Source organism: Megascapheus bottae, chromosome 25 (genome assembly GCF_031878675.1).
Source record: "Megascapheus bottae isolate mThoBot1 chromosome 25, mThoBot2.hap1, whole genome shotgun sequence".
NCBI classification, from domain to species: domain Eukaryota; kingdom Metazoa; phylum Chordata; class Mammalia; order Rodentia; family Geomyidae; genus Megascapheus; species Megascapheus bottae.
In genome coordinates, this window is record NC_143533.1 from 18,579,671 (window position 1) to 18,599,106 (window position 19,436).

A 19,436-nucleotide genomic window follows, 5' to 3' on the forward strand; every position below is an offset into this window, starting at 1 on the left:
TGTTTGTGAGCAGGCTTTTCCTGCCTTGATCAGAGCCCAGCGCGGTATAATTCAGTTGCTTTTTGACTATCCCCCGAAACCCTGTGCTTCTTTCCTCTCCTGGCTTCACTGACCCTTCTGTTCTCCTTTCTTCTAGACATGAGGAGAAGTTTGTGTTACAGAAACTACTATGCTGACAACCAGACCTGTGATGGAGAACTGTTGTTCAATATGACCAAGAAGATGTGTTGTTGTTCCTACAACATCGGCAGAGCCTGGAACAAGCCCTGTGAACAGTGCCCCATGCCCAGCACAGGTGAAGTCACGTTTACCATCACCAAAACATGACTTGATAGGGGAAATCAGTCTTGGCCAAAGAAGAAAAGGATACTTTTTTAAAAAATGTTCATGAGAACAAATTGACGCATGAAGATAAATGTTCATGTGAGCTGAAAATGTAGTCATGATGCATGCCTCCAACTTGATACTTTGAACTCATAACTAGATTTTTGTAGGCTTAGCCTATCATAAAATTGTAGACATTGTTATCATTGGTTCAGAGTTTGTCAAGTGATGAGATAACTGAAAACATTAGACAAAGCAATGTAATATACAATGTTCTTGTTTTTTATTTATTTAAAACTGAGGTAGGGGATGGCTGGGAATGTGGTTTAGTGGTAGAGTGCTTGTTTAGCATGCATGAAACCCTGGGTTTGATTCCTTAGAGCCACATAAACAGAAAAAGGCCAAAAGTGGTGCTGTGGCTCAAGTGGTACTACACTAGCCTTGAACAAAAGTTTCTCAGGGACAATGCCCAGGCCCAGAGTTCAAGCCCAGGGACTGGCAAAAAAAAATTCTTGAAAGTTCCAAAGTAAACACCAAAGGAAAGCGAAGTACAGCTTTTCTTGATGTAGAGACTGGAAACACATTCCTTCTTATATTCCTATAAAAGATTTTAATGATGTTATCCCTTTAAGAAAAAAGATATAAATCACATGTTTTCAGGAAATGCATACTTTAGTGAAGTATTCTTATATGGTGTATATATACTGTATCACAGATGTAATATTATGGCATTATTCCCAATGTCATGATTTGAATTAAATGGTCATTTAAGGAAGAGATGAAAAACTCTGGGGTACCTACTCAATTCTTCACAGTGAAGACTTGGCCCCAAATTCCTAGGTTCATATCCTCAGTAGCTAGGACCCCAGGTGTGTTGCCATGCCTGAATCATGATATATATCCTCCCAGGAATCTATGAATGTTTCTGGAGGCATGAGCATTAGAGTAATGGCCACACCACATAGGACTGAAGAGCTCAAGGAGGCCACGGGTGTCATTTGGTTCATCCTTTCCTGTTAGATTCGATGTGTTCTGGTGATAGAGAGACAGACTTAGGCAGACATGGGGTAGGGGTGGGGAGGGAGAAGGCATGGCACTATGACCCAGGTCTAAAATAAGAATGAAGTTCGTTAGCAGACTTGAATTATATATCTGATTTTATCTGTATTTTCATACGTATATATGTACGCATACATGTGTATGTATTATATGAATGAATCATTAATATATCAGATATCAAGAACTCGTTACTGTCTCCACTGGTCTACTAAATGGCTTCCTTAAGCATTCCTGAGGCCCTGGAGAAATCCCAGGTGCATGTGGAGAGGGGTACTGGTTCAGGTTAAAACGTAAACTCTTGCAGTGTCTGTCATGTGAGAGGCGACCTCTGCTTCTCCCTCCGTTTCGGTGAACAGGAACCTCTTTTCCCTTCAGTGTTTGTATTTTAAACAAGGTTATATTTGTAGGACTTTTCAGATTTACCTTTTATTTTAAATGCTTTAAAACATACCTATCAAGAATGTTTCAGAAGTCATTTCAGTCACATCTTGTTCTTGGCTGACCTCTGGCCTGTCTCTGTTTCATTATGGCAGATGAATTTGCCACCCTCTGTGGAAGTCAGAGACCAGGCTTTGTCATTGACATCTACACAGGTTTACCTGTTGGTAAGTTACATATGTATGCTCCTGTAAATATGGCTATATTGTTGGAATTTTTTTCTTGCAGTTTGCTTATGCATACTTCTACCTATGTGATATTTTTAAAGCAGCATACACCACCATTTCCAAATTTGTTGCTTTTTTTTTTTTAAAGAAGGAAAATCTGTTGAACGATGCCTTTGGCTTTATTGAAGTACCCATTCTTAGTTTGAAACGGACTGTGCTCTGGTATCCTGCATATCTCTACCTCACTGGCAATGGCGTCTGTTGCTCATGATAAAGAGACTGGAGAGCTTTTCACAAAATTACAATCAATTTAGTTAAACCAACTCTAGGCCTCAATGAAGAGAGATTCTGGGAGCAGAGCCAGTTGACACTTGATTTGATTGTAATTCTCATTGTTGTTTTTTTTTTTCCATTCTGACTAAGGTGAATTTAATACATCTTTTCACACCAACCCTTGTGTGTAGGTTAGTCACAGAACACCCTTCTCATGGCTGAATTTCGTCTCCGATGGTCTCTCCCTAGGTCTTCTGCTTGAGTAATTTCACATGCGAAATGAAAAAGAGATCGCCTCAGTGGTAGAGATGCTTGTGCTAGTTTCAGAAGTATCACACAGCGTTCAGCCAACGTAGGCAGCGCCCTTGTGGTTTCAAACCAAATAACCTAAAAGCAGACAGAAAGCTCTTGCGTTCTCCAGGATTTTCCCCCAGTGTGATTGATATGCATCCTCAGATGCCCTCTTCTGTCTGAGTAGTGTCTAGTAGTGAACATTACCTCCTGCTTTGTTCCACCTTATTCCTAATAAGTAAGCTGAAATCCGCATCAGCCTTTCCAGTGACCTTGTTTAAGAAAACAAGGATCTGGCCCAGCAATCAGCCTGACTCTCCTTGTGCCAAATCCATATGGCTCCACAGGCTAGTCAACGTCCAAAGAAACTTCATGGTTTGGAAAGGGAAACTGCTAAATGACATTGGCATGAAACACCTGGCCCTAGCTACTTTGTTTTTCCCTTTCCCAAAACAGATCTCTTCATCTCCTTAGAATCTGTGATCAACAGATAAATGGGCTTTCATTGTAATGGTTCTCCAGGGGGCGGACCAGGCCTCTGAGGTTGGCAGAAAGTGAAGACTTGAAATGGCATCAGCATTGTCCACTAGAAGAGCTGGAAATGCCTCAAGCAGTGTGGAGGCCAAATGCCCTGCTTTGCCACTGAAGAGGCCCAGAAAGGGGAAGGGACTCACCCAAGGCCACCTAGCTAATGAGTAACAGAAGTGGGATGGGAACCCAGGCCTGACTCATAGTTTGCTTTGCTTCTAGCCCTTGAAAACTAGAAACTTGATATTTAGCAATATACTTATTGTTACCAAATTCCGCCATGACAAATACTTAGATGACTGAAAATCTTTGTTTCACTGAAGCTTCACAGTCTCCTTTGGAAAGATCTCGGATTGTTGGCATACAGAGTCCACATGTGAGGCTAACGGTACATAACGTTTATTACTATTGTTTTATAATATAAACATCTCCAAGTTGAAGTTAAAATAAAATCCAGAAACAAATTTTTGTAACATATTTGAAGTTTATGTATAATGGCTAGAAATTTGACTTAGCCTGTTACATTAAACTGGTAATAATGTATCATTTTATATTTACTTTTGTAGATGTTTTTTCTTATAATACATAGTTGAGCTGTTACTTCACATGGCTATATAGCACCATGAATGTCAGACTTGTGAAAACCTAAAAATCAATATTTGCCTAGAGTCAAAATAGCATTGTTTTGAGATTCTCAGCTGCTGCTTTTTTGATTAGGTCAGTCAATTTGGCTTTTAAACAAAATCAAATCCTTTAAAAAGGGGTCTAAACATCTAACCATGGCCTGTCAAAGTTCTCCTTTAAAACAAGTTAATTTTAACTGTGTGCTGGTGGCTCATGCCTGTAATCCTAGATACTCAGGAGGCTGAGCTCTGAGAGTAACAGTTTAAAACACTAGCCGTAGGCAGGAAAGACCCATCTCTAACTAACCACCAAAAAGTAGAGTTGTGGCTCAAGAGGTAGAGCACTAGCCTTGAACACAAAATTTCAAGGACAGTGCCCAGACCCTGAATTTGAGCCTCAGAATTGGCACAAAAAATTAACTTTTTTGAAAAAGGTTAATTGTAAAATGAAATTCTTCTGAAACTGAAGCAGGTCTTGAAAGGTTCACGGAAGTCTCTGATTGTGTTCTTCCAACTTAGAAACACAAAGGGCCTTGCAGAAGATCCTGGCCATAATATGAAAACAACATGCCTCAGTGACAGTACAAGAAGCCCAGTGAACTGGACGTTTTGTAGCCCAAGGCTGAACATACCCTCCTAGCTGAGGCTGGATGGACAGGCCTTCTAAGAGGAGGCCCGGGCCGCTGGAGGTAGCTCTCAGCCTACAGCAACAGTCCTTTCTTGGTCCTTTTCCAGTCAGATTATTTATCTGGTATATCTACAGTGCCCAATGGATGTTCTGAACCTGAACACGTAAATATCGATACTAAGTCCACATAGACAGGAGAGTGTGTGGAAAGGGGTTTAGTTGTTTCAATTTGCTATCCATTGATAGATCCTACTCCTCTTAGCAGTGCCCCTAAGCAAACACACACACACACACACACACACACAGAGTTCCGCTCCTTTCTTAATCTGTACTCGGATTGTGAGCTGCACAGTCACTCACAAGCGGCTTCTCTGATTTCAGATATTGATGAATGCCGGGAGATCCCGGGGGTCTGTGAGAACGGAGTGTGTATCAACATGGTGGGCAGCTTCCGGTGTGAATGCCCCGTGGGATTCTTCTACAATGACAAGTTGCTGGTTTGTGAAGGTAAGTGGTGTTGTAACGACCTCACGTTCCAGAATGAACTGATGGTCATGCTACTGCTACTCTACGAACTTGTCACATCTGACAAGGTGGAAATTTCAGAAACAAATCAAGTCCTAGAAATGAAGGGTGTGCTATAGGACAACAGAGAGTTTCAGGAGAGGAAAAAAAATTAATTCCCAGTGGAAAAGTCAGGATTTCATTCCCCAGTCCCTTCCTTCAACACACAATGCATTAGATTTCCCGGTCGATATGAAAAGCTTGGCGTTCTTGAGTGTGCCAAATAGATTGCTTTTGTTTCCTGTTGCGTGAAAGCAAATAGAATGGACAGCCTTTTTTTTGTTGTTGTTGAATCTTAAAGTTCCAAGTGGAGATGTGGGTATTCCCAAATGAAAAGGTTAATACAAGTCTTCCAGATGCATGAAAGAATTCCAGATGGCAAGAACAACAAATCTGAATTTATATGAAAAATGTTGGTATGCATACAAATGGTACTTGTTTTCATTTTCAAATAACGTCCTATTGCCATGTATACATACTGAGATTCCGAGCACTCCTCACTACGTCTGGAATAACAGTGGTTTTTTTGCATTTTAGTAAAAACAGAATTGCTGATTGTTAAATCTGTTGTGTGTCCTAGGATAACTCAAAGAATTTTTTTAGTCAGTACTTGCACTTGAGGCTTCTAGCAGAGTTGTGGACATTATAGAAAGAGTTATTACCCCTGAGGTATGTGTTATAGTCCAGTAGTCCCTATTTTATTGTTTAAAACACTTGCATTTTCTCAACTGGGGACAACTTGGATGCTAGTGTTAGTAGCACATTCTTGGTAAGCTCTATTACTAGGTTTTCGGGGGGTGGCTGCCTTCCTCACAGCCCCTCCCCTCCCTCTCATACACCTCAGGCCACCTAGGACCCTCTCCTGCCTGGGTGACCTCCCCAACCCCACCCATTAGCCCAAGGGTTCTCCATTGCTGTGGGACACTCTGTGGGTCTGGACTGTGATGTTGTCCACTCCTCTATCCTCTTAGAGTAGGTTCCCCTGTACCTACTTAGGCCTTACAAGCTCATTTCCTTTTAGAAACTGAGAATGTTCATGAATATCCCATGCTTTGAATTCCCCATAGTTTGCACACCTATTGACAGATTTCTTGGTTGCTTCTGAGTTCCCCAATAATGAATAAAACTTCTATAGACATTCATCCTGTTTTTGCTTCCCAGCAGAACAGATCAAAATAAGAAGATATAAATTGTTTTTATGTGAGAGTCTGTTATCCTTCTAATCAAATTCTTTCCGGCTCGCAGACATCGACGAGTGTCAGAACGGCCCTGTGTGTCAGCGCAACGCTGAATGCATCAACACGGCAGGCAGCTACCGCTGCGACTGTAAACCAGGCTACCGCCTCACCTCCACGGGACAGTGCACTGGTAGGTGGCACCCAGCAGTCCCAGGCACCCCCGGACGGGACCATCCGACTGTCTTTTAGCTAGTAGGACTAAGAAAGAAGTTCATGAGTTTAGACTTCAATGTGTAATCGCTATCAACTAGATCAGAAAAGCAGATAAAAATACTTTGGCAGGTTTTTTTTACTCTCCTTGTAGATGGAGATGGTTGCAAAACCAGAACAATATCATTGACATATGCAGGTTTCATGTTTGCCTATTTTCCACTGTGCCTGAAGGCACCTGGTCCTACACATATATACATACTCCAGTTGTGTTCTCTAGTCAGGACCAATTTATTATTATTCCTATAATATAATTATTATTCCACTTCATCCTGCTTGGTCAGGTAAGGTATGGACAATCTCAGCTATGACAACATACAGTCTAGACAATGAACCTGTCTTGGGCTGGACCACATCAACCTGACTAAACCAAATAAGCAAAGCCACAGCATCCCTTGTCTTCCCCCAAACCAGCCAGACCAAAGATAACTGGGGAAGCCAGCTCACACTGAGTCTTTTATTACAGTGAAGGAAAACCTCTCCTCTAGCATTTGCGCATTTTTGGTTTTCATCTTCATCGAGGATGATGAGTGTAGGGTCAGCTTAAACGGGTGGCAAAGTTAGGCTACATTTGGTGGTATCTTGTAGCCAGTGGTATGAAGCAAAATAATATCTCAGAGTGGTGATTTTCATGTAAGAAATGATCGATCATTGTATATTTAGCAAGGAGGTTGGGGGAAAATGGGTTATTCTGCTTACAGTTCATTTCCAAGTGAGTTTCCTGGATATTTTATGCATTTATGAATGAAACAACATGGTCAGATTTTCTTTGGATTTCCTCTCCAGCCAGTGATTAAGTAGTAGGAAGTGCACTGCTCTCTGTAGGGTATTTTGCATTGTTTTACGAGACTTTGGTGGGAAGAGGGTGTATGAGCCGAACAAAAGCAATCACTCTGAGGATTGTTTTGTTAAGTTTAAAGGAACACGTGCAAATATTTAGCATTTTGTCAACAGAGAAGGAAAAGTGGGATATCTCTGATATGAACCACGATACCCCTCCAGCAAAACCTGGCCTAGGCCCCACTCTTCCCTGCATCACTTTTTTTTTTTTTTTTTTTTTTGCCAGTCCTGGGCTTGGGCTCAGGGCCTGGGCACTGTCATTGGGCTTCCTCAAGGCTAGAGCTCTACCACTTCAGCCACAGCACCACTTCTGGCTTTTTTCTATGTATGTGGTACCAAGGAATTGAACCCAGGTCTTTGTACTTGATAAGCAAGCATTCTACCACTAGGCCAAACTCCTGGTCCCCTGCATAGCTGTTTTAAATGACATTTCTTTGGAACTGAGTGAAACAAAGAATTACTTGAAGAAAGTCATTTCACAACATCTCACACTCAGGGATAAAGTGGGGTACAGTGACTTAGAGATCAAGGCAAGGCATGCAGCTGTGGACTTCAGGCATGTATATACAGCCTTTTGTACTTTCCTGCAGAACATTAATATGCCTAAACTACCTCTGGTGCTACCAGGGTTTGTGGTGTGATACAGTTCCCTAAGGAGAAAGGGAATGTACTTGAGTTTTCCAGCTGTCCAGCCTCTAGAACTGAAGACTTTCTTCTGGAAATGTCTTCATTTCCATCCTACTTTAAAAAGCTCTTAAGACATCCTTAAATGCTATCCTATACTTGGCAATCTTTATGCCTAGTATAAAGTACTCTTCTGCCTATGCTTAAAATGGAAAGAACTAAGTTTTCTCTCTACCATGTGATTATTAGTGCATTCATACAAACCCCAGATCACCTCTGTGCCCAATTTGAGGCTGAGCTCAGAATACGAGTCTGCCCTCAGTAGCAAACACTGCCAAGGGCAAGAGAGAGTTTCTTTCTAATCTTTTCTTGGTGGTGGTCTTCCTTCTGATGACTAGTTTTGGGACTCCTACACAGACACCCTCACACACACACACACCCCCCCCACACACACAGTAGAACATTCCACAAGTAGAATGCCTAAGAATTCCATATTTCGGTTCATAAACCTTCATGAAGTAGGACAGGGGAGAGATTTTTATTTTCTTAGTTGAAATTCCCTTCCTAAGAAGACCCTTCACGCTCTCTCTTTCCTCCTGGCACCCAGCACAGCTGCAGGACTGCCTGAGGACTTTCCTCAAGGTCCGCTCCCTTCTAAGAACTGGGGAGTGGATGTCACTTTCCTCTGCCTGTCCTGTCAGGAGGTTTGTTCATTTTAATTACATTTTCTGAATGGGAATAATTCTAAGTCATTAAGTAGCATAAGCCAGCAATCACTTGTGGGCTACTTGACCCCCATTTTCCTTCTGAGCTATGTGCTTAGCTTCTGTATGATGACTCAAGCTCTCTGTGAGGTAGGTGAAAGGATAGTAGCCAGGATGCTGGAGTAGAGGGGATTGCTCCACAGAGCAAGATGTGCTGGTCCTAGGAGCTCAGGGTTCTGCAGGCCACAGGTCACAGTGTGGGTACTCAGCTGGGCACAGGACTCCGTGTGCTCTCAAGCAAGACGACGAGGAGGGCATGCTCTGCTTTTGGTGACACAGCAATCCCCTTCAAGTTCCATTTTCTGCAAATACGGAGTGTGAGCACTTTTAAAAATGAGACGTAGGGGCCCGAGTGGTAAGAGTGCTTGCCTAACATGCATGAAGACCTGGGTTCGATTCCTTGGTACCATATACATAGAAAAAGCTGGAAATGGTATTATGGTTTAAGTGGTAGAGCTCTAGCTTTGAGAAAGTCCAAGGACAGCGCTCAGACTCTGAGTTCAAGGCCCAGGACTGGCAAAAACAAAACAAAACAAACAAAAAAAAACCCAAAACAAAAAAAGTTAAGAATGAGTTGGGAAGGATGGGGAGTTTGGCCTAGTGGTGGAGTGCTTGCCTAGCATGCACCAAGACCCAGGTTCAATTCCTTGGTACCACATACATAGAAAAAAGCTGGAAGTAGTGCTGTGGCTCAAGTGATAGAGCTCTAACCTTGAGAAAAGTCCAAGGACAGTGCCAAGGCCATGAGTTCAAGCCCCACAACTGACAAAAAAAAATGAGATGTGGAAGTAGCGCTGTGGCTCAAGTAGTAGAGCGCTAACCTTGAGCCCAGAGAGGCTAAGGGACAGTGTCTAGGCCCTGAGTTCAAGCCCCAGGACTGGGGGGGAAAAAAGCATGCCTGTAATCCTAGCTACTCAGGAGGTGAAATCCGAGGATGGAGGTTCAAAGCCAGCCTGGGCACAAAAGTCTGTCTCTTATCTCCAAATAACCACCAGAAAATCAGAGTAATGCTGTGGCTCAAAGTGGTAGAACAATAGCTTTGAGGTGAAGAGCTCAGGGACAGTGCCCAAGCCCAGAGTTCAAGCCCTATGACTGATGAGAGGGAGAGGGAGAAGGAGACGGAGAGGGAGAGGGAGGGCGAGAGCAACGGGGAAAGAGAGATACTCCTAAGCAGGCCTGTAATTAGTAATTAGGTCATTTGTGAATCTGTATATGGAATTTCTTTGGATGGTCTACTCTCAAGAGAGTAGCAAAGATTCAGTTGATAACAGATAGAATTTAGAGTTTTAACCTCTGGCAAAAGCAAAGTGAGAAGGCTTTCCTTTGAATGTGATTTACAAACAACCTAAGATTATCAAGTATTAAAAGGAGCCATTGTACTCATGAAAATTTGATAAGATGAAAGGTCACTGAAGTGACATGAAAACAATAAAGGGAAACCCAGCATGGGGCAGTCTGGGCTGTGTTTCACAAAAATAAATAAATAAATCTTAGCAACCAGATTTGCTTGTTACCAATTTCCAGAGGAAGCTGCAAATGTCCATGACTGAGGCTATGAAAACAATATCCTCCAATTAATGTCACAAGGTGAAATGCTGCTTAGGCAGACAAACAGAAGAAAACTTCCATTTGTTGAATGGCAACTCCATTGCACAACTACTTAAAGATAATAAGAGTTAACCACCTCCTAACTGTTTCCCCATATTTCTAAGTTTTCTCCTCTTTTGGAGCTTCTTTTCTAACCATAGCTCTGTTTTTTCATTGTATTGCTCACATACTCTGCAAGTAAGTTGAAATGAATTTGGCAAAAGATGCAAATACCAGCACACGTCATATCACTAGTTTAGAGTTAGGATTAATCCTGAGAACAAGACTTGGAAGTAAGTGATTGCGTTTGATTTTTTTGGTTGGTTGTGGGGCTTGACCTCTGGGCGTGGGTGGTCTCTGAGCTCTGTAGTTCAAGGCTATCACGCTACCATTTGAGCCACAGCACTACTTCTGGTTTTCTGGTGGTTAATTGGAGATAAGAGTACCACAGACTTTTGTGCTTTGGCTGGCTTTGAACGGTGATTCTTAGATCTCAGCCTCCTGAGTAGCTAGAATTCCATGCGTGAGCCAGGGGTGTCTAGCTGCATTTGATTCTTATTTCCTAAATCTTTACTTCAGAAAACAAAACCCTCTCTGTGTAAGTTTCCACTTAAGAGGCCCACTTTTATGTGCAGATCGCAATGAATGTCAAGAGATCCCTAACATATGCAGCCACGGACAGTGCATTGACACGCCGGGAAGCTTTTATTGCCTTTGTCACACTGGTTTTAAAACAAATGCGGATCAAACCATGTGCTTGGGTAAGTAGAAGGTGATCCTGGCTTCCCCTTCAAATCTTGAGGAATTTGTGGGCGCCTAAATTTGTGTGGAATTCAATAATGAGTTTTGCCATCATTATTTTGGTAATTGCAAAATAAAAACACAGGTCTATAGCAGTGACATGCAACTTCATTTTTGGCAAGCTGAGTACAATAAGCCTTTTCCCTCATATTCATTCGGCTGTCATTTTAGTAAAGCATTTCTTGTAATGCTGGGAATGTAACCTAGAGCCTTAGACATCTATGTAGCCAAGCCCTGCACTGCTGAGCCCCACCTTAAGCCTTACAAGAACTTTTCACTAAAGGATAAGTTGAGAAAGATATTAGGATTCAAAAATATTTTTATTATGGCTAATAGCCTATGTTTTTTTTGTTGTTGTTGTTATTTTTTGTTTTGTTTTGTTTTGGTGGTGGGTCATGGGGCTTGAACTCTGGGCCTGGGCTCCAGGCTATTGCTCTACCCCTGAGCCACAGTGCCACTTGACCACTTCCCCTTTTCTAGTGATTAATTGTAGATAAGAGTCTCATGGTCTTTAGCACCTGGCCTGGCTTTGCACCCGAAATCCTCACATCTCAGCCTCCTGAGTAGCTAGGATTATAGGCATAAGCCACCACACCTGGCTAGGCTATGATTTTTCTTTCTGTAACATTTAGATAGCTTCAGATTATTGGAACAGTTTCAGTTTTTGAGTATATGCACATTCTCGGAGATCCAAGTTGAATTTGTAAGTTGGAGGAAGGCAAGACTAAAAGTAAAAACATCCCTTTTCGAGGTGAAAGAGCTCATAACTTGTTTCCCTTCCTTGGTTTCAGTACTGTCCAAGAGCTAACTTGGAATAGAGGCAAATATGTAATCCACCAGTTTCTTACTTTCCCTCTTTCCTTTTATTTTACTTTATACCCAGCGCCACTAAGCGTTTAGGGGACAGTCAACCCTGAATCACTCTCAAACAACAATGTCATGATAGATGGCTCGCCTTTGGCTATCCCACATCCATTAGGGAATGTTCTCATAAACTTTTATTTTCTCCCGAGCCTCAACATTTTAAGTTAAAGCATCGTTAATTGGCCTTGTCCAGCCCACCCATCTAAGCCTGGTATAGCCGTAAGACCTTGCCCAACTGTTGTAGCTCTCTTTTTTTTTTTTCCCACTGCCATCTGAACTTCCTGGAATACCCTGAGAAAAAAAAGAACCATGCCCTTTTGCTACAGCTGAATCCATGCAAACACGCGGTGTCTGTGCAATTCATGGATTGCTCCTAGGGCTTCAGCTGGAAGCCCTGTCACTTGGGGTGGATATTAACTGCCTGGTTCAGCATGAAAGACGGAATTGGAAAAGAGACGAAGTCCTTTCCCTTAGGCATTGTCCTTGTTCCTCTTTCACTCCACCATGGCCGTCTTGCCTTTTTTTAACTTCTTAGTTTGTTATATGCCCGTTTTGTATATAAAAAAGATGCTAGATGCTACAATGAAATACAAAAACAACAAAAAATATAGGATGCTGAATAGCTTTACAAAATAGCCAAAGAGAAAAGCCACAGACCCATAAAAAGTAATAAGACAGGAATGTTGCGAAGAGCCAAGTTAAGTGCCACCCCGTTGAGGTGTGGAGAGGGCCTTCCGTCAGCATTGCTGCAGCCCATGTTTTCAGGATGCCTGGGGAAAAGGAACAGGACTCTGGGACAGCAGTTTCACTGGATACTTCAGCTGTTTGGTTGTGGATTAAAGAGCTGTGCCAGGTGAGTCACTGCTTTGGGGTAAATCGGAACAAGAATCCTCAAAGGTGAAGCCTGCCAAAGGTGGCAACAAATCAAGACACAGACACACTCGGAATATTTTCTGATTTCAAGTGAAAATATTTGAGGAAAGTGGTAAGAGTGGAGAATTCTAGAAGTAAATAGAATAGGATAATTCTTGTCTGGTTCCCATGTCCTTAGCTTGCCTCCTTTCATGTACCAGCCAGGGAAGACGTTTACTCCTGAGGCTGAGACCCTTGCCTCGCCTCGCCTCGCGGGGTTTTGAGCAGGAGCCGCGCTCAGTGGTGCGAATGGCTCAGACCCCAAGAGGCTCTCAGCCTACACTGAAGACTGTGTTCCCCCAGATGGCCTTTAGCCACGTAACTGCCTTCCTCACGAGTAATTGTGTTTTTCTGTGTCCTTTCTTCCCCCCAGACATAAATGAGTGTGAGAGAGACGCCTGTGGCAATGGCACCTGCCGCAACACCATCGGTTCCTTCAACTGTCGCTGCAACCACGGCTTCATCCTCTCCCACAACAACGACTGCATAGGTACGTGTGCAAACATGCAAACAGCCAGAAGCCACTTTTGTCTCTGTTCTTTGCAGTGGTCATTTTCAGTATGCTGACCATTGATTACAGGACTTGGCAGATAAGGTATGCAAACTGAAAGTCAAACATAGTAACTACTGTCCTATTACTTTCATTGAGATGCTCCCTAGTAGTTATAACTTTATATATATATATATTTTTTTGGCCAGTTTTAGAGCTTGAACTCAGGGCCTAGGCATTGTCCTTGGGCTCTCTCAAGCCTTTCTCTACCACTTTGGCCATAGCACCACTTCTGGCTTTTTCTGTGTATGTTATACTGAGGAATCAAACCCGGGTCTTCATGCATGCTAGGCAAGCACTCTATCACTAGGCCACACTCCTGGCCCAGTAATTACGGCTTTTATATTCTACTGGGATATAAATAAGATCATTTCAAAATAAATGGAAGTAAGCTTAAACTGGTTAAAGTACATAAAAGCAATTCTTTATATATAAATTATGTGATTTAGGAATAAGGTGGAGCTTTTTGTCTACATGCTTCACTACAGGCTCGTTTCCATAATAGAATAATTGATATAGGACAATTGATTGGATGATTGTGACTGATTGATGATACTGAGGTTTAAACTCAGGGCCTCATACTTGTTCTGTTTGTTTGTTCATGGCTGGTTCTCTGCCATCCGAGCTGCTTCTCCAGCCAGGCTTTTTGCTGGTTATTTTGGAGATGGAGTCTCACTGACTTTTCTGCCAGAGCTGGCTTTGACCTGTGATTCTTCTGTATCTCAGCTTCCTGAGGAGCTGGGATTGCAGACATGAATCACTGGTGTCCTGCTGCCGTTTTTCTTCAATAAAATACTGAAGAAAGTTACTTTCCTTACACAGTGTGATAGGAGACAGCAGTGAACCCGATGCTGAATTGAACTAGAACCTGATTTTTATATGCTTCTAACTGCAGTATGGGAGGATGATGTCAGCTAACCAAATTTTAGCTTTTCTAAAGGAAGGTCGAGGCAAAACTGACACCAGATTCTAAGGCAAGCAGCCAGCCTCTGCTACACGAATGCAATATTTTGGTTCTATTTAGGCAGGTGTTTCCAAGCCAGGTCTTCTGCTCCACTTCAATATCCTTAAGGGCTAATGAAATTCAGAGCAAGCATTGTGGGGGTTTCACTGTTTTCCTTGGACTATATCAGAGATTTTTCCACAGATGTTGACGAATGTGCGACTGGAAATGGGAACCTTTGCAGGAATGGCCAGTGCATCAATACAGTGGGATCTTTCCAGTGCCAGTGCAATGAGGGCTATGACGTGGCTCCGGACGGGAGGACCTGTGTGGGTGAGTGCAGGGATCACCAAGACCAGGCCGTCTCCACTTTAAGCCCTCCTCTGGACACCACAGGACAAAAACAGACTAAAATCACACTAATGCTGTCTATAAAGAATTCATTATTATTGCTGTTTGGGGTTTTTTTTTGTAATTTAATCTTTGGATTGGGTCTCCTCTTTTGTCTAGAGCAAGTCCTGGCATGCATTCCTCTATCCATGCCTCCCATATAGATCAGGTCACAGCTATTGAGGGACCAGCATGCCTACCTTCTTTATGAGATGGGAGAAGAGAGGTGTCACTAACTTTTTGCCTGATGTCAGATTTTTTATTTTTTTTTGATAGTCCTGGGCTTGAGCTCAGGGCCTGAGCACTGTCTTTGGGCTTTCCCAAGGCTAGAGCTCTACCACTTGAACCACAGTACCACTTCTAGCTTTTTCTATGTATGTGGTACCAAGGCATCGAACCCGGGTCTTCATGCATGCTAGGCAAGCACTCTACCTCTAGGCCAAACCACTAGGCCCTTGATGTTGATTTTTAAATGCGTAGGATTACAAGTGTACACCATTGCATTGGACTTTTTTGTTGTTGTTGTTCTTGTTGGCTGTACTGGGCTTTGAACTTGGGGCTTCATGCTTGCTTAGGTTAGAGAGCTTAGGCTCTTTACTATGGAAGTGTGTCTTAAACCCTAACTGTTCTTTTTTAAACACACAAACACACACACATGTGCATCTGTATCTTTTCCTCTTATTTTGAAATTTTAAGTTTAGTAACAGCCACAGAAAACAGTTCACCTATAAATACCTGTAAGCCAAACAACTGTCTTTTTAAAAAAAATTCAAAATATCTGCATAGTAAGCCCTCAAAATCTTTTGAGAACCCTTTAAAATCTCTATATACTTTTCACATCTACACATTTCAGAAATTATTCTGTGATAGGTAGAATGAAATATGATCGATATATTGCTCTTGGAAAGCTGATAAGACTTTAGTTTTATTGAGCCACTTTTTTTTCCCCTTTGGGAGACTTTTGGGGGCTAACCTTAGCTCTGTGAATTTCCTTAACTTGACTCCAGTTTCTCTGAATGGTCTGGTGAGAAGGATGCCAGTGAGAATGCCTCTGTCCTTTGCCCTTCCCTTTCCAGATGTCAATGAATGCCTTCTGGAGCCTGGGAAATGTGCACCAGGGACCTGCCAAAACCTGGATGGCTCTTACAGGTGCATCTGCCCCCCTGGGTACAGCCTGCAGAATGACAGGTGTGAAGGTAAGGCCCTGTCTGGAGATTGAGTATTTCTAAAATAAAAGTTCTGGCAATGGTCTTCATGTTGGAATAGCTTATTTAACCAAAAAGTCCAAGGTCGGAGGACATGATTTATGGACGCATCATACTAGCCAAAGAACAGCTCACTCTTCCCCTAACCCCTGCTGAAGTTTTTTACTGCCATCTTGTATCTGATCCTGTGGTTGTGACTCCTTTCCACTGTGCATTTCTACAGCTTGCCGAGGCGCTGTGCCCCTCTGAGGGCATGCTTGCCTTGTATGTTTTTAAGTGGTGAGGGTTCATGCTTAAAATCTTAGAATCTTTAGAATCTTAGAATCTTTACTTGTGGGTTAGGTCAATACTGGGATTTGAACTCAGCCTTACTCTTGCCCGGCCCTAAATTCAGATGAAAAATTTTATTGTCTTTCCAATTTATAGCACTCTCAAGTAATATGATCTTTTTTAAAAATGAAACCTTTACTAATCAAAGTTAAATGTAAAGCAGTTTACTAAAAGTGTTAGTAAGAAGATGGCTACTTTCTACTTTAAGATTGAGAATCTAACCAAAAAGAAGTATTTGTGGCTTTTTTTTTTTACTAAATTTAATTTTGCTTTTAAGAAAAGGTTGGATGTAGGGGTAGAGGGAGTGTGGGAACGGAGAAATTCACATTCATTCATTAACCACTGGGAGCATGACCCACTTGTAAATATAACCTAATAACATGGAGCGATGAAGATGTGAGTTTGAATTGTACAAAGGCTAATCACTTTGCCTTTCGCATGTCTGGACTACCTATTATGTGATATTTATAGTATTTAATGTGCAGTTCAAGTTTTCCTGAACTGGAACTTTGGGGGACTAGAATTACATAATGCAACATCATTTTGGTGTGGGTAGAACTCTTTGCACAAACAAAAGAATGGCAGTCCCATGATCCGAGAGATCTTTAATATTTGTTTTCAGATGTTTGTCTCAGAAGTAAACTTAACCCTTTCCTCCTCCACACATTCCTGCCAAAGTCAGCAAGCAGTGGGTGAATAGTGGACTAGAGTGCTCAGCCTTTCCCCAAGAGTAGAGGGACTGCGCAATGTAGACCCAAGGAAGACAGTGTGGGAGCAGGAAAGGTCAATGTTGATCACGAAGGCAAGTTAGCAGGGATAAGCTGGGATTCTTCCAGACAAACCAGGACACCTGAGACATGTGTCACGTAACTCCTTCAGAATTCACCATGGGCTACTGGTTGTAGGAGCCACGTGAAGAGAACAGGTTGCCAGCCAGCTCCAATTAGCTGCGTGAGAAAGGCTGTGGTTACAGCTAGTACTAGAAAGGTAACTGTGGCAGAGCACTCGCCTTGAGCAAAAGGTGTCCAAGGAAAATGCCCAGACCCCAAGTTCAAGCCCCAGGTCTGGCAAAAAAAAAAAAGAAAGAAAGAAAGGGAGGGGAAGGAAGGAAGGAAGGTAGACAGGTAACTGTGTACCTTCAGAAAGCTTAGCCTGGAAATCTGACCTGAGTGTCTTACCTTGTGCAATGTCTTCCACTTGAACTATTCCTGCTTATTTTCATGAATATTAGTGTCCTTATCAAATTTTTCAGGGCTCGAGCATGGAGTTTTGGGAGTGTAGAGAAATAAGTGTGGCCAGAATTTGCATTTATTGTGCAGTAGTGAGGGGGGTCTCTGGAGGAGGGTTGTGTGGAATCATTCTTTCTACTTGGCCAGGCAGTTCAGTTCAAGATGCTTGTAGAACCCATTTTTACATCAAGAACTGCCCAACCTAGTATTTCAAAAGTCACAACCACCCACGAGTCCAGCCAACAACCTTCCAGAACAGGAAAGTGTCTTCATTCTCAGGAGAGTCAGGAAACACACGTACACACTGCACTGCCGTAGTTTGCTCCTGGTCCTCACTGGTGTCTCCGTTGTGACCTCACTTTGCTCCCTGTCATTCTTTTAGATATTGATGAATGTGTGGAGGAACCCGAAATCTGCGCGCTGGGCACGTGCAGTAACACTGAAGGCAGCTTCAAATGTCTGTGTCCGGAAGGCTTCTCCTTGTCCTCAACTGGAAGACGGTGCCAAGGTAAGTGCCGGAGAAGACCTGCACTTCTCTTACTCCCGTTTGTCTGTTGTGCTCATAAGCTTTGCACATGGCCACACTCTGGTTCTTTGTGAACAGGTAGATAAGGAGGTTAGGGGCTTTTTGTTTGTTTGTTTTTATTTTTTCATTTACCCATTGGTCTAATGATTACCATATGCCAGAAGTTTCATTTCTACTTTAGAAGTTAAAAATGCATCCATCAAGTTACCATTGCTTATACATACTTTTTTAGCATTTAAACTTCTCCCGTCCCTAATAGCACAAACGCTGATCAGTGGGGAGATGGCTTTGAGCCTGAAACCCCAAAGTCTTTGGGGGAGAGCTCAGCTATCGATTCCCTGTTTCCAAAGTAGGGTGCAAACTTAGACCTTCAGAAAGCAAAACTGCAGACTTACACCTCCCCCCGCCAGCCCCCAAGTGCAGGGGAAGTACCCATCCTTACCTGACAAACTCTCCAAGGAAATAGAAAGATAAAGAAGCCAGGATTCTTGGTACTGTTGTCTACTTTAGAATAATACTTGTCACAACTGTCCTAGTCAGAATTTTCAAGGTTTGCCAGACTGACTTTTAAGTAAAAAAATAAATTTTAAAATGCTCCGAACCTAAACACAATACATTGTGTTATTACAGCCCAGAAAAATGCTTAGACTTCTCTAGACCACGCAATTGTTATGTGTCTATGTGCACATACAAACTAGCTTAAGGAGTTACATGTAGGAGGAGATCCACAACACATTTCTTTTCCTACCAGTTTGTTGTTGTGTTGCTGTTTTTTAGGGATTGGGTTGGGGTGTGTGTGTGTGTGTTTGCTTCCTTATTACCAAATGATAGGTACTGGATATCATTTGAGTTACATTTCAGGTTTGGGAACCCCATCCTATCCTTTTTTGTTGTTTTTTGCTTAGAAGTCATTTGCTGTTTTGAGAGCTTTTACTATTTCAAGCCATAAGCATAGCCACCTGACCATTTTTTTCTTTCTTTTTGACAGGAGTACTAGGGTTTGAACTGATGGCCTTTGTGCTTACTAGGCAGGTACTCTATGACTGAGCCAGCCCTCCAGCTCTCTTTTATGCTAGTTATTTCTGAGATAGGGCCTTCTTGTGTGGGTCATTCTTGACCATTAATCTTTTTGTAGTTGTTGGTTGTGGGACTTGAACTCTGGGCCTGGGCTCTGTCCCTGAGCTCTTCAGCTCAAGGCTACCGCCCTACCCCATGAGCCACAGTGCCACTTCCGGTTTTCTGGTGGTTAATTGGAGATAAAAGCCTCACGGTCTTTAGTGCCCCGGGCTGGCTTTGAAGGACGATCCTCAGATCTCAGCCTCCTTAGTAACTAGGATTACAGGTGTGAGCCACTGTGCCCGCTACTTACCTATTTTATACATTGTTGCTGGAATGACAGGCACATAACACCCTGCCCTCCTTCTTCTGTGGAGGTAGGATCTTGAGGGCTTTTCCACCTGAGCTGGCTGGAGCTGCAGCTGTCCTGCTCTTAGCCTTTCAGCAGCTGGGATTACAGGCAGTTGCCAAC

At 42.6% G+C, this 19,436-nt stretch overlaps 1 protein-coding gene across 1 annotated transcript in view; it reads left to right on the forward strand.

Annotated features, from left to right (window-relative positions):
* Positions 1-19,436, forward strand: part of Fbn1 (fibrillin 1) — a 206,242-nt gene that overhangs the window by 161,908 nt on the left and 24,898 nt on the right. The window contains exons 41-49 of the mRNA XM_090358457.1: positions 137-295; positions 1,917-1,988; positions 4,713-4,838; positions 6,141-6,263; positions 10,794-10,919; positions 13,109-13,225; positions 14,433-14,561; positions 15,695-15,814; positions 17,765-17,890. Coding sequence (XP_090214583.1) covers positions 137-295; positions 1,917-1,988; positions 4,713-4,838; positions 6,141-6,263; positions 10,794-10,919; positions 13,109-13,225; positions 14,433-14,561; positions 15,695-15,814; positions 17,765-17,890 — 1,098 coding nt within the window. The remainder of the gene's footprint in view (positions 1-136; positions 296-1,916; positions 1,989-4,712; positions 4,839-6,140; positions 6,264-10,793; positions 10,920-13,108; positions 13,226-14,432; positions 14,562-15,694; positions 15,815-17,764; positions 17,891-19,436) is intronic.